At 43.5% G+C, this 25,770-nt stretch overlaps 4 protein-coding genes across 7 annotated transcripts; 1 reads left to right on the top strand and 3 right to left on the bottom strand.

The window, feature by feature from the left end:
* The first annotated feature begins 360 nt into the window (after nt 1-360).
* On the top strand, nt 361-10,376 carry thrap3b (thyroid hormone receptor associated protein 3b). 3 transcript variants are annotated; one of them, XM_028398509.1, is made up of 11 exons: nt 361-774; nt 2,414-2,574; nt 3,772-4,533; nt 5,089-5,712; nt 5,798-5,991; nt 6,128-6,239; nt 6,357-6,432; nt 7,032-7,186; nt 7,346-7,580; nt 7,963-8,112; nt 9,119-10,376. In XM_028398509.1, the coding sequence occupies exons 2-11, from the start codon at nt 2,447-2,449 to the stop codon at nt 9,341-9,343; spliced, it is 2,661 nt and encodes an 886-aa protein (XP_028254310.1). In that variant the 5' UTR covers nt 361-774; nt 2,414-2,446; the 3' UTR covers nt 9,344-10,376. The 3 variants fall into 3 exon arrangements, with proteins under 3 accessions (XP_028254310.1, XP_028254305.1, XP_028254297.1); XM_028398504.1 differs by having other exon boundaries at nt 3,727-4,533; nt 5,831-5,991; XM_028398496.1 differs by having other exon boundaries at nt 3,727-4,533.
* A 653-nt stretch (nt 10,377-11,029) lies between these two features.
* On the bottom strand, nt 11,030-15,616 carry eva1bb (eva-1 homolog Bb (C. elegans)). Its single transcript, XM_028397609.1, has 3 exons — nt 15,323-15,616; nt 12,780-12,900; nt 11,030-12,014 (listed from the first exon to the last, which is right to left on the bottom strand). The coding sequence occupies exons 2-3, from the start codon at nt 12,844-12,846 to the stop codon at nt 11,584-11,586; spliced, it is 498 nt and encodes a 165-aa protein (XP_028253410.1). The 5' UTR covers nt 12,847-12,900; nt 15,323-15,616; the 3' UTR covers nt 11,030-11,583.
* A 1,472-nt stretch (nt 15,617-17,088) lies between these two features.
* Nucleotides 17,089-18,716, bottom strand: lsm10 (LSM10, U7 small nuclear RNA associated). The gene is made up of 2 exons (XM_028399583.1): nt 18,600-18,716; nt 17,089-18,165 (listed from the first exon to the last, which is right to left on the bottom strand). Exon 2 carries the CDS (start codon nt 18,134-18,136, stop codon nt 17,723-17,725), a length of 414 nt encoding a protein of 137 aa, XP_028255384.1. The 5' UTR covers nt 18,137-18,165; nt 18,600-18,716; the 3' UTR covers nt 17,089-17,722.
* A 357-nt stretch (nt 18,717-19,073) lies between these two features.
* On the bottom strand, nt 19,074-22,329 carry oscp1a (organic solute carrier partner 1a). 2 transcript variants are annotated; one of them, XM_028399370.1, is made up of 11 exons: nt 22,218-22,329; nt 22,032-22,061; nt 21,566-21,720; nt 21,277-21,444; nt 21,041-21,121; nt 20,805-20,908; nt 20,505-20,633; nt 20,365-20,419; nt 19,589-19,734; nt 19,441-19,501; nt 19,074-19,331 (listed from the first exon to the last, which is right to left on the bottom strand). In XM_028399370.1, the coding sequence occupies exons 1-11, from the start codon at nt 22,327-22,329 to the stop codon at nt 19,209-19,211; spliced, it is 1,164 nt and encodes a 387-aa protein (XP_028255171.1). In that variant the 3' UTR covers nt 19,074-19,208. The 2 variants fall into 2 exon arrangements, with proteins under 2 accessions (XP_028255171.1, XP_028255172.1); XM_028399371.1 differs by lacking the exon at nt 22,032-22,061 and adding an exon at nt 20,171-20,201 and having other exon boundaries at nt 19,589-19,730; nt 20,380-20,419.
* Between the last annotated feature and the right edge of the window lie 3,441 nt (nt 22,330-25,770).

Below are 25,770 nucleotides of genomic sequence, written 5' to 3'. Positions count from 1 at the left end.
GTGGCTCCTGGCGGATTAATCCAGATGTTAATCCAGCTGTGTTTGTGATCCACACTTGGAATAAACACAGACAATCAGCTCTACTACGTCACATCTATTGGAGGTTTTTAGAAACAACTTACTTGGATACATGCTTTGTGATTATTTAGGTAGTTACTTTGGATTTGTTTGCAGTAATTTATTTCTATGTGGTCATTCTGTGTGTTTGTAAATACATGGTTCATGTATTTATTTAATCTTCCTGGATTTCACCCTGGATTTTGCACAATTTAGGAGACAGTTGAGTATGTAAATCAAACTAAGAAGCAAATCACGCGAGATTATATGTGGTACGTAGTAAATCTCGCGAGGTTTGGGCGCACCGTTAGCGTTTGTTAGCGTGAACTCAAGCGTTAGCTACCATCAAATGTCGATGCCTTAAAAATCGAAGATTTAACACAACTGACAAATGCACAGAGGAGTTCCCGGATACATTTTAAACGGGACAGGACGTGTCAACCGGAATGTTTGTCGTGTTTTAACGGTTCAGCGCGTCGGATTTGTTCTACAGGTCGCTATAGGTGCTGCTGCTAACAAGCTAACTTGCTAAGTTGCTAACAACCACTGGTGGTTTTTACCCTCCAGTGCGTGCAGCGCAACCAGGAAGGAAGGAAGGAAGGAGGGACCCCGGACCACTATCATTCAGTTTGGCCTCAAAGGTTACTCTGCTGGAGTCAAAACGCTTAGTCCTGAAAAAAAACGAGCTTCGTCTACGCTTAGGAAAACAGGATAAAGGTAACTCTGCTTCAATTATCAAGCTACGCTGATTGCTAGTTAAAGTTAGCATCTCGTTAGCTAATGGTGAAAGATGAGAAACGTATCGTTTGCTGCAGAAGTATTATCGGTAGCTGTAGACCGTTTTATTGGACTTAAGTATTAACCACAGGGTTCTGTTAGTTACTTAATTACTACTTGATACCAGAAACTGTGTCAAATAATTTTGTGACTTTCTATTCTGTGTGGGTGTAACTCTGTGTCATCTGTAGTTTTATTCCTTTTGCCAATATTTACCCTTAAATGGTCTGAATGAACATGTCTAGCTAAATACGAACCAAACAAATCTTCCTGATCGTCAAGCCAGTTTTTGACTATTACACTTTTCATCCTGAAACAGATGTCCGTATACAATGTATGTTTATTTTTAACATGTGTTTGGATTGAGTTGAGTAAGTGCACAATATGCAATAGCTACATTAAACTGTCAATACATTTCCAGCTTTCTTCATTACAAGGATCAGTGTAGGAATACCAGATGCTGAAACTGTTCACTCCATGTTTAACAACCTCAACCAGTCCTCCTACTTTGCGGCTAAAACTAAAACCGGTTCTGCATCATATGCTGCATCAGAGCAAACTTGATGTGATTAAATACAGTCTTCAGGCTAATTGTCAAACATTGATAACGATCCCTGCCTTCTGAACAAACAGCCAGCAGTAATGAAATGGAAAAACCTGAAACCTGTTCATACAGTATTATTTCCTTTTTTGTCTCAATGTCAAAGGGAGGACAGGGCTCACTGATGCACTTTAATTAACATTCAGGGCATGGCATGCATACTGTAAACTCTGCTACACTTTTTCCCCCAAAGTAGAACTGTTGCCGCTTCAAATGTTAAAGAAAACAGACACTCCACAACACTGTGTGTGACAAGGCCCCTGCTGTGCATTTTATCCGGGTCCTGTCAATATAATGCAAATTCTTGAGACTTTAACCTTCGAGGCACAGCAGCCGCAGATTGTCAGGATTATCGCACCCAGCCCGTATGGCATCCGGGTTCCTCCTTATAATAAAAACCACACTTTATTGTACTAAAGCAACACGGTCTGCTCCAGCACTGCTTCTTTGTAAAGATGGATTCATCCTCATTTTATAGCAAAGCTATGTGCAGTACGGTTAACCACCAGATTAATTTGATTGTTGTTGTAAAGGTCAGAGTTCCGGCAGATCATGTCTTTAGGTTGAATTGTGTCTGATGTTAAGCCAGCTTTTGCTCCTCTTCCAACAGCAGCCTGAACATGCTGTGTGCACAGAAGCTCTGCTCCTGCTGTCTCAAATTGTTGGCGGCTCATGTGCACATGTTTACATGCTACTCCAGCTGTCTGCTACAGTCTTTAGCTCAGCCTGTTGGTTAGCTTGTATGATATGTTTTTGATTTATTTGCTTCTGACAGTTCAAGGTCAGGCGGGGCTGTAGGCTCTTGATGACGGGCCACACGGTGCCATGCATGCTGTCTAGTGTTGGCCTGTCAGCAGGTCGGAAGTGTGTAGCTGTTCACCCTTGGTTATTGTGGGGGCGATATGTTGGATGCCTGTTTTATATATTTAGTTAAAGCTTTATCATTAATAGCACCTCTTCTTGTTTTGTGTTTTTAAGGAATACAATCTTTAGGCTGGTCTGAGAGCAAAGATGTCAAAAGCTCCGGATTCTCCAGCTCGGTCCCGCTCCAGATCAAGGTCCAGGTCCAGATCGAGATCCTACTCCAGATCTCACTCCAGAAGCCGCTCACGCTCAAGATCTAGAAAGCGCCGCTACAGGTAAATCCCGGTGCTTTGATACCAGAGCAGGTGTGTGTGCAACACACCACTATCTGAGCAGTCCTTTAAGCAGTGTGCTGTAGAGATCTCTTTCATATATTCAGGTGTATTTCGAGCAATATTTCCTCAACTTGCTTTGGCCTTACTCATTTTATGTTTTCCCTAATTTGCATAATTGCTTTTATGTGTGTTAGGAGTAACAAAATTTGCATCCCTCTCCTTTGGAATCTAGAGATCCGCAAAATTTTGTGTTATCTATCTGGCTCTATGTTTGCATTGCGCTAAGGAAGATGGCCACATTGATAATCAGTGATATGTCAGAGTAGAAAATAGACACACACAGCAAGTACTCTTCCCCTTTTGTTGCCACCTCCTTCCGTGGAGTAGAGCAGATTGTATGCTTTTTCCACTAGATTCATTAAGACGTGCTGCTTCTTGTTGGCACAAACATCTTTTTTATATATAATGCTGTGGTCCAGAATTGAAGTGTGCTGTTTGTAAGCAGTTTGCCAGTGAACCACGGTTTTTGTGTAACCTGAAGTTTGACGACACATCATCAGTTTTTTTAAGCTTGGGTGTTTCCAATCTGTTGATCACTAGTTTATGCAGCTAGGATCAGTTGTGCATGCTTTGTGTTGATCATTTTCAGTAATAATTATGCTTGTATTGCCTCCTGTTCATCCATCAGGGCAATAGAAGGTCTCTGTCTAGTCTTTGGGCTGCTTGTAGTCCACTGTGGACCGCTGTGTGTGTCCACATCTGGGCAAGGGTTATTTTGTCCAACATTATTTGAGTCTCATAGGTCTCAAGAGGGAAAGAACAGTATTGGCTGCAGTCTCCACCTGCTGGTCAGACCATGGTTCAACCATGTCTTTTAAAACAGGCTCTGGAATGTGTTTCTAGTTTGAGGAGGCAACTTGGTTTCAGCTCATTGTCTGGATTAATGACTTTGTATTCTGTCGCAGATTAACTGACACTAGAATAAAACTTAACTAAATATTCTGATCTTCCTGAGCCAGAATAGAAGTGATGTGAGTTTAGCTGTTACCACGTGACCAAAGTGTGAAAGTTGAGGGAAGTGAAAAGGAGTGGTCATTTATGGTGTGACACTTTTTTCCCTTGTTGTATTTCCCCCTCGTTTGTGTTGTTCAGTTCTAGGTCTCGTTCCCGCTCTCGCTCACACTCTCCGTCCTACAGAAACTATCCTTCTCGGGATTATCAGAACAACAGAGGTGGTTTCAGAGGCTACAACCGAGGCTACCGGAGGCCGTACCACTACCGAGGCAGAGGCCGAGGCTATTACCAACGCGGCCATTACCAAAACAGAGGAGGAGGTGGCGGCTACGGCTATAAGGGTAATTGGCAAGGAGGTGGAGAACGCTGGCATGATCGCCACCATGACCAGGATCACCACTCACATAGCCCCAGGAGGGGGCGCTCCCGCTCCCACACGCCCAAAAAGCGCTCAGGCAGTCGGAGCCGCTCCCGCTACTCTGACCGTTCATCTTCAGGACGATCTCGGCGCTCCAGGCGTTCCAGCAACTCCTCTCGATCCCGGTCCTCGTCCCCGCGGCAGCGTAGCAGCAAAGGCAGGCCAGGCTCCAAAGATACTAAAGACAAGCTAACAGAAAGTCAAACAGAGAAATCAGGCAAGGCAGGAGATGGCAGCGCCATCGAGAAGGCGTCTGGAGGCAAATGGATCGACTACGATACGAGCCCCAAACGAAGCAGCACAGAGACTAAGAAAGCGGATGCTTCCACTGCTGATGACGGCAAAGGACCAGGAAGTGGCGGCCCTATGTGGAAAACCATCGGCAGCGCACCATCCCCTCCCGCAAAGAGCCCCGCAAAGAGCCCCACAAAGTCCGGACAAACGGCCTCGTTCAGCGGCTTTGGGTTCTTCTCGAAGGAAGATGCCAAAGCTGGAGATAAGACGATGATCTCTGCTGCCTTCAAAAAGTATGTGCAATACTTCTTTGTCTAGATATTTGCATGTGACTGCATTGCTTTTCTTTTTAACTTTTCCTAACAAATTATGAACGTTATCTGTCTTTCAAATATGTTTAGCCCTTTTCAAAGATCCTTGGAAGAATACAGATTTAAAAGGAATGAAACATAAGACCCCTGAGTTTATGTTCATTGAAAATGTAGACGGCTGTTGTCCTTTTCTGAGAGGAAGTTGTATGAAACTTAGGACGGTGGTGGTTACGTAAGTATAATTATCATAACGTGAGTCCTGGTCTTTACTGTTGGCTTCAGAGATGGGCTTTTTGGTGGGCGCACAAATGATCAGCATAACATTTTGACATCAAGGCAGAAATGGGGTTCGACTCTGACACTAGACACAAATAATAGACCAGGGTTACTCATTAAATACATACATTCGTAGCCCATCCCTGGTGTGAACTTTTCACTTTCAGCTTGTCCTCTTGAAGTGTTGTTCTTTCCCTCATGCATTTTAGTTATGTATCTGATGTCGAAGGAGCTAAAGCTCACTTGTATTCTTTGTTTTAGGTTCTTGGCTGAGAAAGAATCCAAAAAGCAGTCGGGTGAAAAGGAGAACGGTCGAGATAAAGAGCAGAGCACAGCAGAGAGAGAACTAGAAAAAGGCAGCAAGTCCGGAGAGCTCTTCAACATCTCGTCTGCTTCTTTCGGTAACTCCAAAGAAGACAAAACGTTACCTTTCTTTGACCCAGGAGAAGAGGAGTTTCTTAAGTCACACGGGCTGAAAGCGAGGGACACCGAGGAGGACGGCGAGGTCAAACCCACCCTCACAGCTCGGGACATTTTTGGGAAATGGAGCGATGAGCCCAGCTTCTCGACATCCTACCCGTCTGTGAAGGAGAAAAGCCAGAGAGATGCAGAAGAGGCCGAGCCTGCAGATCACATGGAAGAGGAGATGTACCGGAGCCGCAAACACAGCTCCAAGAAAGAGGAGAAGTCCAAGAAGAAAGAGAAGAAAGAAAAGGAGAAGGAGAAGACGAGGAGGAGTCCGTCTCCTCCAACAACCTCCAGAGAGAAAGACCGGCCGCTTTTCCCTGGAGCGCTTCCTCCTCGTGAGCAGTCACCCGGTCGACACCTGTATGCATCAAGAGAAGACTTTGAGCACAAAATTGGTTCTTTAGATGAAGTGCCCAGGTATGTGCAGTCATATGTGTAATATACACTGAAATAATCATAACACGTTCTCACCGTCACTCGCCTTTTTTTTTTTCTATTCCAGAAGCACTCTCAGTGTTCCTCTCTCTCCTTTCAGCTCCTCCCTCTCTAAAGATCACCTGTTATCCAGGGATCTGGTGAAGAAGAAGGAGCCAGAGTTCCGCTCCATTTTCCAGCACATTCAGTCAGCACAGCTCCGCCGCAGCCCCTCTGAGCTCTTCGCTCAGCATATAGTCTCAATAGTGCACTATATCAAAGGTAGAGTGTGACCTAGGCTGCCTGTGTCCCGTCTGTACAGAAGAGAACAGCAGTTTGGACGTTAGATGAGCTTCAGTGATTCGTTATTTGCATGTCAGAGTCTGGAAATAATACTTTCCTGGTGTTTGTTTTTTAGCTCAACACTTCCCTTCCGCAGACATGACATTGAGTGAGCGGTTTGCCATGTACCAAAGAAAAGCTGCAGAGGTAGAAATGATGAAGGCAAGGAAGAGCCCAGAAATCCACAGGTAACCTCGACTAATGACGATCGAATCATCCTTTAACTAAAACTAAAAATAAAAAGTTCCGCTCTGTAGTCTTTGCACCATCACACACTGACAGGAGGACTTTTCCTCTTCCCTCAGGAGAATCGATGTTTCCCCCAGTGCCTTTAAGAGGCACTCTCACCTGTTTGAGGATTTGGAGGAGACGAGCTACAAGGTGACGAGCCCTTTTGAAATTTGACGTATTTGGAACAAGCAAATCTGAGAGAATCCCGAGTGGCAGTGTTCAGCTTTGTGCTTTTCTTTCAAAGGATGCATATTTCTAAATCAAAAGAGCCCAATTGTGTTTTGTAAGTGCCAAGAAAGCCCCCCCAGCCTATGAGATATGGTTATTGATTGGGTATGTACGAGCCCAAGCAAAGGCTTAATGGAAGTGAATTAAGATCCTGAGTCCGAGCCTCTCAAGGGACGCTTATCAGTGCCTTTACCTTGTAAGTATTTTTCCTGAAAAGAAACAAATCAAGACACAAAACTGTGAAATTCAGTTTATTTTAAAGAGCTACATGCATGCTGCTGGTTTCCACAAGTAAAGGGTCAAAGTTATAAAACTTTTTCTATCTTTATTTGCTACACATACGTGTTTAATGCACAGTCAACCATCATAGTAATGTAATGTAATTCTTGACCACTAGAGGGAGCTCAGTGCTTATATATATCTATCTGCATTGTGGACACAGTATTTGCACCTTCATTCAAAAATTGCCCGTCATGTTTACAAAAAAGATGTTTTTGAATCAAACCAACATATCTTTGCAGGATCCAAGTAAAAAGTTTAAAGGTGACGTCATGGACCTTCGCCTGGATATTGAAAGACGAAAGAGGTTTGCTGGGAGGGAGCGCGAGGGAGGCTCCCGAGGACCAAGCAGAGAGAGGTCCTCTGAGAAATCGGGGAAACACCACAAGAAGTCCAAGTGAGTCCAACACACAGGGGGATGACGTCTGATCACGGACATGTGGGGTGTCAAAATAATTTATGTTTTCTACAGTCCATAAAATACAATAATACAAAAAACTCCTGTCAACCTTGGGCTTTTTTATGACACACATACTTTACTTTGTCCTTCTCACAGGAAGGGTAAGAAGAAGCGTGATCGCTCCCCATCCTCCTCTTCCTCCTCCTCCTCCTCTCCGTCCCCATGCCCCCCTACTTTCAGAGGCAAAGAGTACATGGGGGAGGGGATGGAGCACTTGGAGGAGGGCTATACTCACCAACGCTATCCTCCACGGGACTACAGCGGCCCAGGGGACAGGGGCCCTCGGGATTATGAGGGCCACAACGCGGAGAGAGGCCGTGGCCGTGGATTTGTAAGTTCCTGTCTGCATGTTTTTTTTTCATCTTTGCTGCTGTTTTCACTGAGAAACTGACGATCTTCTGTCCTAACGGCGTCACAGTAGACTGCTCCTCTCTGCTCTGTTCCTTCCTCCTAATGCTAAGGAACTTAATGTGGATGATGTCACTATCATACATATTCCATGCACTACCTGGTTTATATAAAGGTAAAGTAGCACCAGTCACTAGAAGCTCATCTCATCACAGAACTAACTCCCTTACCTTTATTTGTTCGGCCTTAAATCCTGCTCTCATGGTCAGTTTTTTTTACGTTGGATCACAACGGTAAATTATCCTTCCATCAAAATATATTTGTTTTGACTGTAAGTTTGAGACCAAGTGTTGTTTTGGTTTCAGTTCCCCAGAGTGAGAGGAAGAGGCTGGAACAGGGGAAATTATCCGGGTAACAACAGCAACGGAAACCCTGCCAATATGAATCCTGTAACCCGCCCACCAGAGGAGGAGTGGGACCCTGAGTACACACCCAAGAGCAGGAAGTACTACTTGGTGAGTCTGTGCAGCTAATAGTCATTTTATTATCACATGTGGATGTTAAACAGAGGACACTTGGACATTGAAGCCTGTCCTGTCCTGTCCTGTCCCGTCCCGGCCCTCTTCGGAATCGTGAAGTTTGTGAATCTCTCCTGCTCTAAGATTTTGTCAGGGTTCTTGCAGGTTCTTAAAAAGTCTAAAAATGTCTAAAATTTAAAACTTTAAATTTCACCCAAAGGTCTTACATTTAATCTTGTCAAGTCTTCTTGTGTGAGCCGCATACACTCAGAATAACACGCCGCAATCAGAAGCTGATTCTGATTCTGGATAGCTACCGTTGTTGGAACATGGCACTACAAATCCCACGATAACTGCTGGTCAGTTTGCCGCCATGTTTGAGATACCTGTGTGTTCAGTCACTTCACCTTCTTGTCGTAGAAAACATGGGGAAGTGTGTTTTCAATGAGGCTTGGCTTGATAGCAGCTCGCTGCAAACCTCGCAAGAGGACCATCCAGTTAGGGACCTTGAGTCTCAATCCAAGGCGGACAAACACCAGCTTGCTGTAAAAAGCCTTCAGCAGGCTATCACCCAGTTTTGTATATCACCGATATTTACAGCATCTTGTTTCGGGTAATGCGTCGTGTTGGTCTAAAATTTCATTTACAATGGACTTGAAAGGTCTTAAAAAGGTCTTAAATTCAACTTACTAAAACCTGCAAGAACCCTGTTTTGTGTAACTTACTGATCGTCATCTAAAGGAAAGTGTCCACAACACTGTGGTTTATGTAGCAGACGGTGCGTTTATTGTCACGCATCTTACCAACCATAGGAAAAGCTGTCGCAGCTGACTAATCAGAGAAAAGTGGGACATTTAGTGGATGTTTTAAGGAACACATACTCTTACTATTTTGCTGTTTAAACACAGCAAAATAAGCATCTTTAATGGCTTTATTTCTTTATATATCTTTGTTTTTCTGGCATGTAAACGATTCCTGACACTGGTGTGTTTTTTTTTTCCAGCATGATGACCGTGACGGAGAGAAAACCTGGATTGACAATCGAGGACGAGGCCGGGGTTCATTCCCGACTCGTCGCGGACGCTTCGTGTACCGGAAGGGAGGCAGCAGCCCGAAGTGGACCCACGACATGTTCCAGGGGGGCGAAGAGGGCGAGATGGGAGACGACAGTGTAGAGGTAGACCATAAAGAAAGCAAGAACAGCGGAGACTCTGCGCCGACGCAGTAAAGCACTCGCTCCGTCCTCGTTTTTTCTCGTCGGTTAGGGTGGTGATGAAGGGGGGGGTTTTCTCTGTTTTCTCCACTTCATCTTTTCATCTAAGGATTAAACGTGTTCTCACAGTGTGACTGGCTTAAATGAGGAGCAGCACTGGTTACTGTGAGGGGTTTTTTATGTAGCGGTGAGTTTTGTTTGCGTCTTTAGAGGCAGCAAAGATCCTGAGGTTAATTTTCTCTGTAAGCACGACAAAAAAAAGAATTTGTGCCTTAGAAAATAAAAAAAAAATACTGTGGTGTGTTTGTCGGTGATCTGTTTGAAGGAGCGGCCTCTGCTGCGAGAGGGCGGCATCTACGCATTTTACTTCTTCTTCGTTCTCAGCTGTGATAAATCTTCGATGTTACTGCATGAAATGTTTGATTCATACCTCGCTCCATGGGACCAATCAGCAGCGAGCACGCGGCTCTGGATTCACCGCTGTAACCCGAGTGTCTTCATTCAGTGCCACTTCGCCTGTATCTCTCATTAGGAAGTGACGACATGTTTATGTGTGTGTGCTGCAGTATGTTTTGATTCATTTGTGGCTGTTTCAGTTTAGATAGTTTATAATTGGCACTGCCATTTGCTGATTTGTGTTTTCCACCTCTTTCATTATTACGTTAGCTAAGTGACCACCTTTGTTTAGAGTTTTAATTAAATCACATGTATAGACTTATAAGAGCTAAATTATTATTATAAACCTGCAGTTTTAAATTTGCCCGAGAAAACGTGAAACAAGTGAAGAAAACACAAAAAGAATTTGTCACAGGCAGAACAGTAACTGTATATTTTTAAAAGGAGCTAACACAAACGAGCAGAACTGGTTTGGTGGATTTCACTGTGCTGCTTTGGTCCCACTTTTGACTGTACATACTGCATGTACCGAACAGGACTGTAGGACTGTAATGTTTTTGTTCGATCTGAAGCTGAAACTTTTTTACTGTCATCAGGAGCTTTGGAGTACTTGTCCTTTAATTTTCAATAAATTTTCCTTTGATTCAGGGCACTTCTCTCAGCGTGACTTTTATAGAAATCCACCGTGTAGCTGCAAAAAGAGGAGGAAGCTATGAGCAGAACACACATTTCTGCACTCCAGGCTTTTATTTAGTATTTTCTGAGAGTAAGCTTGAACTCTGTTAAGTAAAGGAAAGTCCACTAAGACAGCTCAAGTTGTGTTTATAGGCTGCAATGTTTTCCTAAAGGACTTTTGAATGTTTTCATTCAGAATAAATAGAATGAGCTCAAAGTCATCAGGTCATGAGTCTCAGTTTGACAGAATGGAGAGATGTTTTCTCCAACAATGTCCAATTCAGCCACTTAAATGTGAAGTCTGAGTGGACACGAGCCCTCCAGATGTAACATAGTGATCCCTTTCATGGATGCAGGAACAGAAAATCCTCTCCTGGGACGACTCTGGGATCCACCTGGGGAAGCTCTGCATGTACAGTAGAGTGGAGCTAAATGGCTCTTTCATAGCCATGAGGACAGACTGGTCTTATAGGAGAGAGAGAGAGGGAGGGAGCAGGGAATTATGGGAAGGGGGAAACACAGGAAGTGATGGGGTCAAGCTGGAAAAGGAAGGATTTCTGTGGGAATCCAACGGAATGAAGCTGCTGTGGGACACTGGCCATTATCAGTCATCAATGAATTGCACAAAGATTAGTTTAAAAAAAAAAGTGGTTTCACTTTTAATTTTTCACACTGCAGAGATGAATACAAACAAAAAGCCAAATATCCTGTGTGTACAAAGTCTACTGAATGCTACAAATTACGACGAGCCACAGTTTCCAATATTAAATAAATAAATTACAGATTTGATATGTAAAGTACAGACAGGATATAAAATAACAGTGAAACTTTTTATATTTCAGATTTTTGTGGTATTAAAGTGGTATATTAAAAATTTAAAGTACAAATTAAACAGGAATAAATTCTTAAAAATGTACCAGTCTTTAAAAAAATGTGATTAAATGTGCTTATTTAGTCTGTATTTAATCATGTTTATTTATTTCATAGTAGTTAATAGAAAGAATGTTTAGAGGGGTATTTAAATGGATTAAACTGTACACAGTGATGTTTGAGGCCATTTTAATCTCTAAAAGTCACTGAAATTATTCTGATAATTTAGATTTAGTCCTGTAATTTTGAGCCTTCTGAGCCTCCGTACATAGAGGTGACACCGGTTCGCAGTCTTTTTGAGGCCCAAGTGTCCGTCAGTGGTAATGCACTCGTCCGATGGTCCCCGTCCCTGTCACCAGGATGTCCGGCTGCCCGTTCCTCCAGATCTCCCGGACGATGCGCTCCCTCTCCTCCAGGCGCCTCGCCTTCTCCAGCTCCTCGGCCGACGCGAACACGTTGACGCTCCTCAGGGTTCCATTGGACTGGCTGCTGAGGTCACTCAGAGGCCCCACTGTCACTTTAGGAATCTCCACCTCCATCACATCCTCGTCGGCAATGCTCTCAGACTCTTCCTCCTCCTCCTCTTCCTCACTGGACTCTTTGAGCTGTCTTCTTTCAGGTGATGGAGGAGGTCTGACTGGACGGCGGGCCCGGCAGGCGATGCCGGCCACCAGGAGGCAGAGCGCCATGAGCAGCCCAAAGCAGACGCCCATCATGAAGTAAAGGGCGAAGCTCTCTGGATTCGCTGTGACAACATAAAAAGTAAATTGTTTTTGTTTTGAGTCTTTATGCTAACCAAAGTTTTAGACTTTAGGCTAACCAAAGTTCCAAGTCTTTAATGCTAACCTCTGCTTCGTGCTGTTATGCTAATCCATGCTAACCATAGCATTGACGTTGTATGCTAACAATAGCATTTTATGCTAACCAAAGCTTTGAGTTTTTATGCTAACCTAGGTTTTGTTTCTTCATGCTAACTAAACATTTAAGTTATAATAAGTGATAATGTTAACTATGTGGACCAAAGTTTTGGGGCTCTGCGCGTACCTGTGTTTTATATCTTTATGCTAATCTGTGCTAACCAAAGTTTTCAGTATTTATGCTAACTGAAGTTTTGTGTTTTTATGCTAATCCATGCTAACCAAACTATTTATTCTCACCACAGATTTGTCTTTATCCTAACATAAGTTTTGTCTTATGCTAATCTATGCTAATATACTACTTACTGATACTACTAGATTTCAAACAAACCAGTTTTGATTCAAGTCTCAATGCTACTGAAGGTTTTGAGCCTGTTTGTTAACTTTAGCTTCATGTCTTTCTTTCAATGTAAACTAACAGCTTCTGCATTCATTTAATAGCACTTATTAGCTAAAACTAAACCGTGTTTGTCAGAAACGTTAGTAGAAGCTGTTGATCGCTGTTGTTCCTGTGGCCACGTCTGTTCGTCTTATGACCCCTTTAGAGTGTCCCCAGCCCCATGTTGGGAGCCACACTTCAAATACTTGCTTACCTTTGATGTGGGCGTAGGTCGCCATGCTGTTACTCAGCAGCTCCATGTCTCTTTTAACAGGCTCCATCCTGGTTTACTGTGGGATCAGACAGATACCATCTCCTCTTGACACCCTTAAATCCTGTTGAAAAACATGCAGTTACTTCATAAATCTAGATTTTTTTAAGGCACTTTTACATCCAGCTGTCCATCTAATGAAGTAGTACAGGGTCACAAGGGGCCGGAGCCTACGGCACTTTTACAGTCAAGAAAAAAAACACAAAGCCTGTGTTTCTCTGAAGCACCACCCTTCATTCCTGTGATCTAACTGGGTGTCGGAGGTCAGGAGACGAGGACATTGTGTTTCTCCGAAAGTGAGGACGGCAGTGTGAGGCCCTCAGAGGCTCATCGGGATGTTTACGTTGATGACATCAGTGGCTCATTTCCGGTTTTATTTTTTTCCCACAGAACATGTGTAGGATGAAACTGCTCAAAGGAGATTTTTTTAGATTAGACTAATTTCCCTGCAGTTCTAAATAACTCTATTTTTTTGGGTTGAGCTGACCCTTTAAGAGAGCTGGACAGTTGGCTGGAGCCGGAGTGGGCTGATTTGGTTTGAAACTTTGCCACAGATGGTCCCACAGTTACAGTAAAGCTTGATGTAAACATGATGACTGATATTTCCCACCCACTCACATTCCCTGTCATTGCAACAACAAAGTGCGTGGGAGCCAAATGTTTTCCTTTCTGCTGCTTTCTCTCAGGGGAGGACCGAATCATGCCCCGCTGCAATCGCTGGCACTGGGGGGCGCTTGGGTCATTCTCCCACCCTGATCTTTATCCTTGTGACTCTTGGCAGACCCTGTGCACTCTCAAAGGCTTTTCTTTTTATTAGTTTTGGGACAAATTGCAGTCGTAGCGTCCCTGGTGGCTGACTCAGGGTCCACTGACTCATGGGAAAGCAGCGGGTCTGAACCAGCGCTGCCGTCTGTCCGACATTTAACCATAGACGTAAAAACATGACTGAGTCTGCACCCTCAATTTGCTGCCCCCAGACCTGAACTACATAAGTGCGCAATTTAGTTTTCAGTTCAGCTGAAGTCAAACACTGTTTGTTTTAGGTAATTAAAGAATGTCCTTCGTACCCAGAGTGTTTACATGTAAACCCATCAAGCTTCTCACACAACTGATACATCACCTCATTCAAATTTGATCCAATTTGAGTCTTTGAAAGAAAAAATAACAATGAAAAACCTGAAACGTAGCTTATAGTATGAACCTGTGTCAGGATAAAAACTTGTAAAATTCCAATGTGTTACGCAAGTTAGCATAAAGCTAGGTTAGCTTATAAACCTAAAACGTAACTTGTCTGTGGACGCTCTCATTCGTCCAGGTCATGTTATATCCAGCAGTTTAAATCAAGGCAGATTTTTTTTTCTGAAGATATTTTGCCACTCCCCCCCAAGTGGCAGAACTGAGGAGAGGCGGAACATCTTCAGAAAAAAATCCATGATTCATAAAGCACATAAAACCTGGTTCATAGTATAAACTGATCTTGGCTTAAAAACTTAAAACCTTGGTTAGTGTAACAAACTCAGGTCAGTGTTAGTCGAAAATCCCAAATTGGTTTTTCATAAAATATCAAATCAAAACAAAGGAAAAACGGTAAAAATAGGCTAGCATTGTTTTTATTAGTTATCCTGTTATTAGATGCTAAGGGGTAAAACAAAACATAAGAACATTCATGTCGGTGTTTATGCATTTTTTGTTAAAGCTTAGAAAAGTTTACAGCCTTTTGGCTAAACCTGGTGCCTTCTTATCTCATGTTTAAGATCCAGATAATCATTTTTGGAACACGTTTCCTGAGAGAAAACCTTTGAGGGACCAAAAGGACCTGGTCTGTCCTGCTCTGTTTTCTCACTTACAGAATGAAATCATATATATTTATACAGCACTCCACATAACTCTATGATAGGCAGCTTGTGGTGAAGTTTGCCCAGGCTGGAAGCACAACACAAATACCAGAGGGAGACAAATGTCCACTTTATGTAGCCGCAGTCTCGGGCAGACAGATTTAACACCAACATTTCCAGACAAGTCCAATAACTTCTCCACCGAACTACACTCACGCAAAGCCCAGGAGCTGGAGCTGTTTATGTGAACCCCATAAATGAACCCCCCCCACATTTCCTGCTTAGATAATCCTATTTAAGTCAAAAGATGAAACCTGAAGCCACTGAACATAAGATGTGAGGTTTTACAGTACGCAGCCCTGCTTCCACTAAACGTCCACATTTCCCAGAGTCTCAGAGGGGCAGCTGCTGTCAGTACAAGTGGGATGAGTCTGTCAGACTGTTCATAATTCTGCAGCTCCTGCCCTTACAAAGACATTTATGGTCTGTGGCTGGGTAAAGGAAGTGCAGGAGCTACTAATAAACAGCTTTATTGACTTGTTTATTGTCTGACAGCTGCTTCACCCACAGAAGAGAGCACACAGAGCTTGACTTAAAATCTAAATAATTATATTTAAAGATAAGATCCCATAAGGCTAGACCATCACTCACCTTTGTCCTGAGTCAGTGTGGATCCTCTCAGCCGACACTTTGATAAGATCCCATCCCTCAGACAGAGGAGCAGTCACTGCTGCTGGACTGCAGACTGAGCAGTCCTCCACTCAGAGGAGGGAGGTCCAGCCAGCAGTGCTCCACACTCCTGCTTTCAAGGAGGTGTTTCCTTTTCCTGAGATAAGCTGTGTCCCACTGGCATCTGACTTCAAAATAAAAGCCCCACGCCACCAGTTTAACCCCCTCTGGACTCTGTTTGTGGATCTACTCTCCTCTTCTGCTGATATGAGGCACACTCCTGAGGCTCTGGTCTTTCTCTCTCTCTCTCTCTCTCTCCCTCTCTTCCCCTCTCTCCTGCTGGCTGCCCCACAGCGAGGTCTGTTCACTGTTAAACCAGGAGGGTGGAACAGGAAATAGCTAGCCAGCTGCCATGGGCACAGGGCTGCGGTGCTGCAGGGTCTCGTGGATTAATTGAGCTCTTTGTATTATCATCTCAGCCTCTGGAGCGAATCAACAAGTGCTGAGACCAGCAGTGGAAAGATATTTAATACATCAGTCCTTTTACATTTTAGCAGTTTTTACATGAAGATTTTACATTGAAAATGATAGGATGCATTAAAATGTAGATTTAATTTCCACTTTTGCCTCTTCTGTTATCAGAATGAGAGTTTTTGTCGAATAAGCAGTTGAACAATCAGACAAACAGAAGTATTCTCACTGTTAAATTGGTAGTTGGACTGTGTGACACTATACTGAGCTGTGTTATGTATTGCAAAAGAATTGTTTATGCGGTTGTAAAGTGCTATTCTGAGTTTAGTGAGTGTTGATGTGGCACTCTGTGGTGTTTTTAGTCAGGCAGTAGGCGGTCATTATGTGGCCTGCTGTCATTCAGACGCTCGCAAGGTTGCGTTTAAAGCAGTCAAGAGAAAAATATGTCCCTAAAAACACTGCGAGGCCGCAGCCAAAAACAATGGTCCTGCAACTGCAGAGGGACATTCCTGCGTTAAGTATTGCTCCTAATTTAAAGTGATGGAGCTGGAGGACACACGCCCATGTATGTACAGTGCAGCGTTCATCTGCAGCGGCTGCCTCTGCCTGTGTTATGGCAGGCTTGTCCTCTTCCTGACGCTGTGTAGGAATAACATACCCCTTTGCAAATTCCTCAAATTCCCCGTCACATTTGTGTATCGGGAGAACACTGGGACAGCAGTTTCCAAGCAAAACACACTCTTCCTTTCACCCCTTCAGCTTGTTTCCATTGGCTGAACGGGAGTCACATCCTGCACGGCTGCAGACTGACAGCTCGCTGGTGCAGAGATGTTTGTGAGGTGGAAACAAGCATGCTTGTTTTTCCCTCCACCAGACTGGCATCAATATGACTAATGTTTTCCTGCGTATGGCCAGTTATTACCTTCACACACACACAGATGGGCTCTGTGGTGTGTGTGTCAGCCGCAAACTGACACTGACACTCTGGACCGCACCCTGACTGTCAACTGTAGTATGTTCCTATTAAAGTAGTGGTGTGACAGATTCATTGTCACATGTCATCAATAGGTCCTATTAGTAAAAGTTATTTTATCATCTCAAAAGGCCCGCAAATCTGGATTCAATTTACATTTTATTTATATAGCATCTTTCACAATCAACACTGTCTCTAGGTGCCTTACAGAGATCCAGAACCCGACCCCTGAGCAAGAAATTAAAAACAGGAAGAAACCCTGGGCAGGACCCGGATCATAAGGGGCCCTCCTGCTGACGGCCGGCTGGGTAACGCAGGAGAAGAACAGATAGACAGGACAGACAGAGAATATTTAGGTCCAGCACTAATCCAGTTACCTGTACCAGTACCTCGGCTAACTATTCACTCTTGATGTCAATGTGAAGGTGTAAGACATCTTTAGGTTAATTTGTCCAATTGTCCAAACATATTTTTTCACAATAAAATTGTAGATTCTTAGATTATGACCACAAATGTGTCCTTTGAGGTAAAGTTACTTCATCTCTGAAAACAAAGGGATGTCTAGACCAAATCATCCAGTCCACATTTAAAGCACTTCCATCCAGGCATTCTGCTGATGAAAGCAGGAAGGACAACCTGAAGACATATCTGGTGCAGAGGCATAAACATAATCTCGGTTTATATGTCACTCTAAAACAAGAATACAGACTTATTCCTCCATAAAGTAATTTATTACCTTCTCATTCATTTGAAGGGGTTTTTTAGTATATTGCAACAAAACATATGGTGAAAAAAAACAATTGTAGTTTAGTGCATTTGAAGTCTTTTGTGATCTACTTCAAGTCATGTTGCGGCCCAGCAGGTCATTTACTGCTCGTCCACATGGGTGCTTGTTGCCTCCAAGTACCAAAATGAGTTTTGTATCCGTCTATAAAAAGTTACTTTGATTGCTTGGCATACTCCTTCCTGCCTCCACCCTGACTGGCAAAGTTGCGGACACGGTGGATCCTGGCCAGCTGGCTCTGGATGGTCTTCATGATGTCCATGTGGTCAGGGATGTGAACGTAGCGGATGTTCCTGCCAGTGACGAACATATCCTGCAGCTGTGTGAGCTGACCGTGCCGGTCTCTGTACAGCACGTCCTCCAGGCGTATGTTCATGAAGGCGTCCACGTTGACCACGCGTCCCCGTGCCGTGCTCTCGTTCCTCAGGTCCACTGTGGTCACTTCTCCCTGCAGGCCCTGCAGCAGGACCACCATGCTGTTCTCTGCGATGGTCCGCTCCCGGATGGAGCTTATCACCTCACCTGTGCCTGGCTGTGATGGTGGGGAGCTGGCCGCCTCAGACTCCATAGACTCTGATGTCTGGAGGTCAGGAGCACCTGCAGGGAGGCAGAAGAATATCACAAGCTTTTATTTTGACGAGCAAGTGTTGTGACACTGCAGCATGTGTGGTGTCTCTAAAATGTGTATTACAGCGGACATTCTGACTGTGCCACAGTCCTTTAAGTATTTGTAACCCGTGACGTTCATAGTGAACTACCATGCACAATACTGAATGAATGGAATGCACACTTATGCTTTCACTACTCTGACACGATGTCTGCCGTGCTGTGAGAACGGCCCGGTGCAGGAAAGTCCAGCACAAGTACTGAAAGGACTTGTCTCGGCTGATACGATCAGATATGATGCTTTAGAATTATAGAAATGAATTAGCTTAACAGTTAGCTTCAGCACCGGACAAACAAAATACGACAACACGTATAAAGGGCTCAAATTACATGTATACTCTGTTAATGTTGTAGGTAACATTTACCTGAAATAATGTATTAGTAGATTAATGTGGAAATAACCCACGAATCCTCCGCAGGGAGCGATAAACCGTTTGGAAACGTCAACAAGTTGGTTTTCCCGCATGAACACTGACGCAGGGAAAGACAGAGCAGCGTGATGACGTTTCACCTGACGTCTGCAGAGTTTTTTTCCCCCCTTTTCACAACTTTATTTAAAACGAAGATGCTTACAATACAACCAAGAATTAGATGAAGATGCCAGAGGATAAAATAAAATAAGATCTAAAATCAATAATTCATATTTATTAAATAAAAACAAGTCTATAGTAGTTGAACTATTTTGAATTACTTTTAATATGCTTTATTGAAAACATGACGTTTTTAGACAGAAAATATATATATTATATATATATATATGTATATATATATATATTAGTAGCTCATCCAAGTGTGCAAATGAAGTGCCTTTACAGGATGCAGGCTACAGTGTTGCTCTGACATGTAAACAGAATAGTTAAAGACTGCATAATCAAGATCAAATAGAAGTGAGGAATAATGGTTCACCTGTTGTCTAGCATTTAGGCAAACATTAAAAAAAATTTAATTGAACCATCATGGATCTGATAATGAGGTCAAAGGTCGTCCATCATGGCCAGCAGGTCGTCTCCTTTGTTGACGCTGTGGGTTTCAGGCTTCTCTGCGTGTTCTTCAAACTGTCCGGCAATTTGGGCCAGCTGTGTCGCAGCCTGCTCATCCTGAATCAAACACAAACATCATAGTATTATCAATATGTAGTGTGAGAAGAAGCTGTCTGTAGTATATGACTTATGAGAGGACACGATCCACCGTACTTCACCACCTTACCTGCATTGCTTGAATATTTATGACATCAAATGAGGACCCCACAGCTCCACCTGAAGCTTCCCTGTTAAAAAACGAAAGGCCCATGTGTGGATATGAATGTGATTTTACTGCAAAGAATAAAGAGAAGAGAAAAGCATAAAGCACTCACGCCTGCTCCTCTTCCTGGTCTGTGTTAAACAGGTTGATTCGAAACCTAGTTTCAACTCTGGGCACACTGTCAACCTTCATGCTGCCCATCAGACGAGCCAGCAGGTTCAACTCCTCCTTAGCCAGCAGGTTGGGACTGTCATCTGCCTGGAGGTTAAGCACAAACAAGAAGAAGGCCCCCAGCTGTAAGTACAGTCTGTGAGTCTATGTCTATAAAAAAGAAATGCATCATTTGCCCACTTGGGGGCAGCAGAAACAAGAATGTGACATTGACATGTTGACACATTTCACAACTTATTGCAAAGATAGCCACAATATCCATCCTCTTTTTGCTTTCTTTGGGGGGGGGGGGGGGGGGGGGGGGGGTGTACTGACCCCTAAAGGAAATATCTGACTTTGTGCCTTTTAAATGTTGCATTTTCTTTCTCAGTGTATACACATCTGGCACTAAAATGGCATATAGGAACATTTTACTACATAAAAAGTGTGTAATGTGTGTGAAAATGTATTTATTCTGTAGCTCAAACCTCAGTCTTTTTTTTTAAACCCAGTGATTTATAACTCCCATGAACCTGAGCTACACCTCCTTTTGTGTGTTGACTGAATTTATGAGTGTGTGCTGGCACTGTGATAACCAGCTAGTCTCTTTTTAGTCAGTGGACAACAAAAGCCCACTAACACATGTTTTTGTTCCTAGTGAAAATGGGTCTAAGGGCTAATATTGGCATCAGTGGCTGTTAAGACATCTGCCGGATGATTAATCCTTATTATTATTACCTTAACAGAAGGGATTTTGGATGTGTGTGTCTCCTCTGGATGGTCCACAGTGTACCTTTAAATTCACAAAACACAAATCACAGTGTCATCCAGAGCTTTTTTATCAGCACAGTGTCTGTACCACTCACGTCAGCTCATACATGTTCAAGCCCAGTCTGAGGACTCTTTGTCCATGCAGTTCAAAAGACCCCTCTCTGACCGGGCTGGTGTAGCTTCCTCCAGTGGGGAACTCGCTCCGCCTCACTTCTTTGCCCTTATTATCAAACGTCCTGTGGAAACAGGAAGCAGGTGATGACGCTCTGAATTGTTGAGATTTTTCTTAAAGGGCAGGTGTTAAATGATACAACCAGGCTGGCATGTGGTAGATTTACTGTGTGTGAGAGAAGGGGTTGCCCCTTATTTAAATGTGATGTATTTGATCATTCGTTTCACCACCATACCTGATGAGCCCAGGAACATCTGTCCCATGAGGCACTGGGCCAGAGGTTGTCAGGACAAAACGTCCGTTGGGATTCTGGATTTTGTTTTTTATGAACGTTGACACCTAAAGTAAAAAAAAAACATCTGTAATATTCAAAGGGTTGAAGCGAGGCTTCATCAGTGACAAACATCTTCAAGTCCAGTCGCCTTGCTTCATGTTATTGTTATTTGTTGGAAGGAATTTGTTCAGACTTACGCGAACATGCATGTTTTGGAAAAATATGAGCAGTGTTTGTCTGAGAAGCTGAAATTCCCCCTCTGGCAGAGATGAATAGACCTACAGCCAGAGGAATGACACCTGGTCACACAGGTTGCACATACATACTGACAGCTGGAGTCTGCAATGTACACATTGCATCAGCTGCATGCCAGCTACTGTAAACAGTGTTCTTGTAAGGTATGAATAATAACAGTGTGTCTAGTGAATATTACCTCAATGATTTTCCTGTGTGTCTCATCTACATGGTTCACAACCGCGGGAGTGTCTTTCACAAACTCCCTGATTGTGTCCATGTGGTTGTACGTGATGAGCAGCAGGTCTTTCGGTCGTGGGCAGAGGAAGACTTGATACTTGAAGGCCATGACCATCAGCTCATAAAGCTAGAAGGTGGACAACGAAAAAGATAAGGCTCCATATTTCTGCTCACAATCCCCCAGTGTGATGTGAGTTCAGAGTGGAATTTCTACCCTTTCTGCTCTGTGTGTAATGTCTGTTACGCACCCTGTCCATGCTGGCCGGGTTCAGCCTCATGATGGAGGTGTGCGCTATCCGTGTTAGCACGGTTTTCATCGTCCTGTGAGAATACAGCTTCTGAGGTTTGAGAAGCTCGTCCATGAAAGATTTACTAAACAAGGTCGAAACGATGTCATTCATAACTGTGAATCGGAGAAGAAGAGAGATATTTGTTAGATATTTGATTTTCTTGAACTCCTCCACCATGATTGATTATATTTATAACATAATTTGTTGTGTATTAAACAGCATATGTCATTAAATCATATCATGTTAGGAATATTTTAAGAAAAGGAAGTAATTTCTCTGTGATAAACTAGCTAATGCTTGCTAATGCTGGCTAGCAAGGTCTCTATGTGACAATTCTGCCTTTAACCTTTAAGAAAACTATACTTAAAGTTAGTTTTTTGTCTTTATTTCTACAGTCTACAATCTCACAATTGATCTGTGATACCTATTCTTCTGTCATTTTCTGACCACACTCCTGCAGCCCATGCAAAAAGAGAAAAAAAAATAAGTTACTCTGTTGAAAATGGTGAACATCATTTTGAGTTAAATGTCTGAGAGCTACAGCTCATCACCAGGAGGGATGACTGGGAACTATATGAGCACACCTACCAAGCCTGTCAGCTACCTCTACCTTTCTCTGAATTGTCCTCAGACGTGTTGTGCGCTCGCAGGCGTTGGTCCAGTATGTAAAGCATCTCTCCACCGAGATTAATGAAAACCAGGGGCAGAGTTCTCACAGACATCTTGCAAAGAGCAGGGGATTAGCTCCCACAGGCAAAAAAAAAAAAAAAAAACGGGTTCGGAAGAAGGCCTCAGAAGCAGCTGAGGTCTTTGGAGATCAAAAGCAGTCTTGTCATTTCAAAGGCAGTATCTGATTGTTTCTGTAGAGAAGTGCCACTGGTGGCTGAATTGTCCATGTTAAGTCTTATCTGATCATACTGCAGATAACGTTTCTCTCTAAGATGCAACAGGTGGCCAGGAAGAGGATCAGCAGTGGGCAGACATGAGCTTATTGGCCAGGATAAGTGACGTAACAGCTCAGGACAACCAACCACAGAATGTAGATGGAGCAAAACTAAAAAAACCATGTGTAGCAAAATAAAAAATCCAAAAAGAGTATGTAGACACTCAAAGGAAACGTAAGGACATGTCATGTGTCTCCACTCAGCTGTTAACCTGGCTGCAGGGATTTGTTTCTGTAGTGTCTCCAGTTTATCCCAAAGGTCTGGTCCCTGTGGGGACAAGTGTCCTTCCATAGCAGACTTTTTTTTTTTAACTCAGCTGTAACGTTTGGCTCAGTTAGCTTAGCTTATAACATAGAGTTATGCTAAGTACTGATAACAGAGCTGCAGCTGGTATAATACCAGTGTTTTGTGAGTTTGTGTGATGCAGAAGTATGTTAGCGTGGAATACAGTCCAGTAGACAGAATGCGGAGGACAGGTGGACACACCCTTATAGAGTTGAAGGAGGATGATCCTGAGGTTTAGTTTAGTCCAGTTTGAATGGGTGTTTTACAGTGACATAAAAGACCCAGGAGGGCAGTACAGACTGAAATCACCCTGTATGTGTGTGTTCTTTTTTTAAAAGAAAGGATACAGCTCATGGCTGATGGCAATTGAGGTTTATTACTCTTATACAGGACATCTGCCCCCTGTGATCATGCTAAGCTAAGCTAACTGGGCTAAGAGAGTATGTGACTGTAGTAACGTGTCATCTCTGAAGCCACATTTTACTATGAAATGATCCACGCATTTTTACGATGCCTCTGTCGTTGCCTTCTCCACTCTGCTCTTAGTAAAAGATTAGAAAGTAGAAACATGCAAATACGAGTTTATCTTCATACTCACTGTTCAAGCTGCTCACTTCATGGGAGACAATTGCTCATTTGTCACAGTCATGTCCACAGTTGCAGGGTTGTTAGAACACATTAGCTGAGACAGAAATGTAAACGTTTTTCTGAAAGAACACTGGATAAATCCTGACCTCCTGAAATCAACAAACCAGTTATGGAGACCCATCTGTACCTCTGGCTGTTCGCTGTGTAAGTTTTCTTCACTATTCTCTGGATATCAATACGTGACAGACATTATGTGTTGTTAAAATCTAAAGTATACTCATCAAATTACCAACAATGTACTGTGCTTTTCATCCACCAGAGCGACCTCCTGTTCAGGGTCAGATTCAGGTTTCAATGACAAAGCATACTTAGATCCAAGCGTTCGTAACACTAACTGGATGCAGTGTATAGAAGACAACACTCCAGTATCTGCTATCCCAATCCCTGGATCGCATGAAAGCTTATCGTTACATGGAGGACCACTGGCCGTAGGGCAAGTTTGGACTTTGGACAAACAGCTTGATGTGGGACTTCGTTATTTTGACGTCCATGCTGGGATTTGGTTTTCCAGCCAAGACACTCTCTATATCCGGGACAGTCACTGGATGTTTTATCAAAAAATTACATTTGATGAAGTCCTCAGTAAGATTATACATTTTTTAGACAAGCATATAAATGAGACTGTGCTTTTGAAAGTAACATTACATGGATTTAACATGCCCAAAGCTGTGCAGCTGTTGAAGAAATCACTTAATAACTTCAAAGACAGAATATGGAATAATCGGTCAGTACCAACCATGAAGCAGGTGAGGGGAAACATTATTTTGCTCCGGAGTGAGGACCTGAATGCTGGAACAGAAAACCACAAATCAATTTTCTTTGAACACAACAAGCTCATAAATGTCGAAGTGAAAATACATCAAATCAAGTCGTACCTCTGTGGTCATCGCATTGTGCTGACAGAGACGAAAACTTCAGCTTTTAAAAGTTCTAAAACGTTGGCTCAAACGGTCAACAAGCAGCTCAGCCACTTCGTTACACAACACAACAAAAGCTCATTAAACAAAGGATGCTTAGGTGTGATAAGCATGAATTTCCCCAGTGTGGATCTCATTAAAAACATCATTGACATAAAACCATGTACATGTGGTCACGGTGAACATGAAGGAAAAACACAGACGACTAAACCAAAAGCACCAGAACCACAGACGACTAAACCAAAAGCACCAGAACCACAGACGACTGAACCGAGTGCACCAGAACCACAGACGACTGAACCAAATGCACCAGAACCACAGACGACTGAACCAAATGCACCAGAATCACCAACAACTGAACCAAGTGCAACTGAACCAGGGGCACCAGAACCTCCAAAAACTGAACCAGGTGCACCAGAACCACTGACAACTGAACCAGGTGCACCAGAATCACCAACAACTGAACCAAATGCACCAGAACCACAGACGACTGATCCAGGTGCACCAGAATCACCAACAACTGAACCAAATGCACCAGAACCACAGACGACTGAACCAAATGCACCAGAACCACCAACAACTGAACCAAGTGCACCAGAATCACCAACAACTGAACCAGGTGCACCAGAACCTCCAAAAACTGAACCAGGTGCACCAGAACCACAGACGACTGAACCAAGTGTACCAGAATCACCAACAACTGAACCAAGTGCACCAGAACCACCAACAACTGAACCAGGTGCACCAGAACCTCCAAAAACTGAACCAGGTGCACCAGAATCACCAACAACTGAACCAAATCCACCAGAACCACAGACGACTGAACCAAATGCACCAGAACCACAGACGACTGAACCAAGTGCACCAGAACCACAGACGAATGAACCAAATGCACCAGAACCACAGACGACTGAACCAAGTGCACCAGAATCACCAAAAACTGAACCAAGTGCACCAGAATCACCAACAACTGAACCAGGTGCACCAGAACCTCCAACAACTGAACCAGGTGCACCAGAATCACCAACAACTGAACCAAATGCACCAGAACCACAGACGACTGAACCAAATGCACCAGAACCACAGACGACTGAACCAAGTGCACCAGAATCACCAACAACTGAACCAGGTGCACCAGAATCACCAACAACTGAACCAGGTGCACCAAAATCACCAACAACTGAACCAAGTGCACCAGAATCACCAACAACTGAACCAGGTGCACCAGAATCACCTACAACTGAACCAAAAGCACCAGAATCACCAACAACTGAACCAAGTGCAACTGAACCAGGGGCACCAGAACCTCCAAAAACTGAACCAGGTGCACAAGAACCACTGACAACTGAACCAGGTGCACCAGAGTCAC

The sequence above is a fragment of the Parambassis ranga genome, chromosome 2, assembly GCF_900634625.1.
Source record: "Parambassis ranga chromosome 2, fParRan2.1, whole genome shotgun sequence".
Classification (NCBI taxonomy): domain Eukaryota; kingdom Metazoa; phylum Chordata; class Actinopteri; family Ambassidae; genus Parambassis; species Parambassis ranga.
This window is presented reverse-complemented; position numbering and strand designations above follow the sequence as displayed.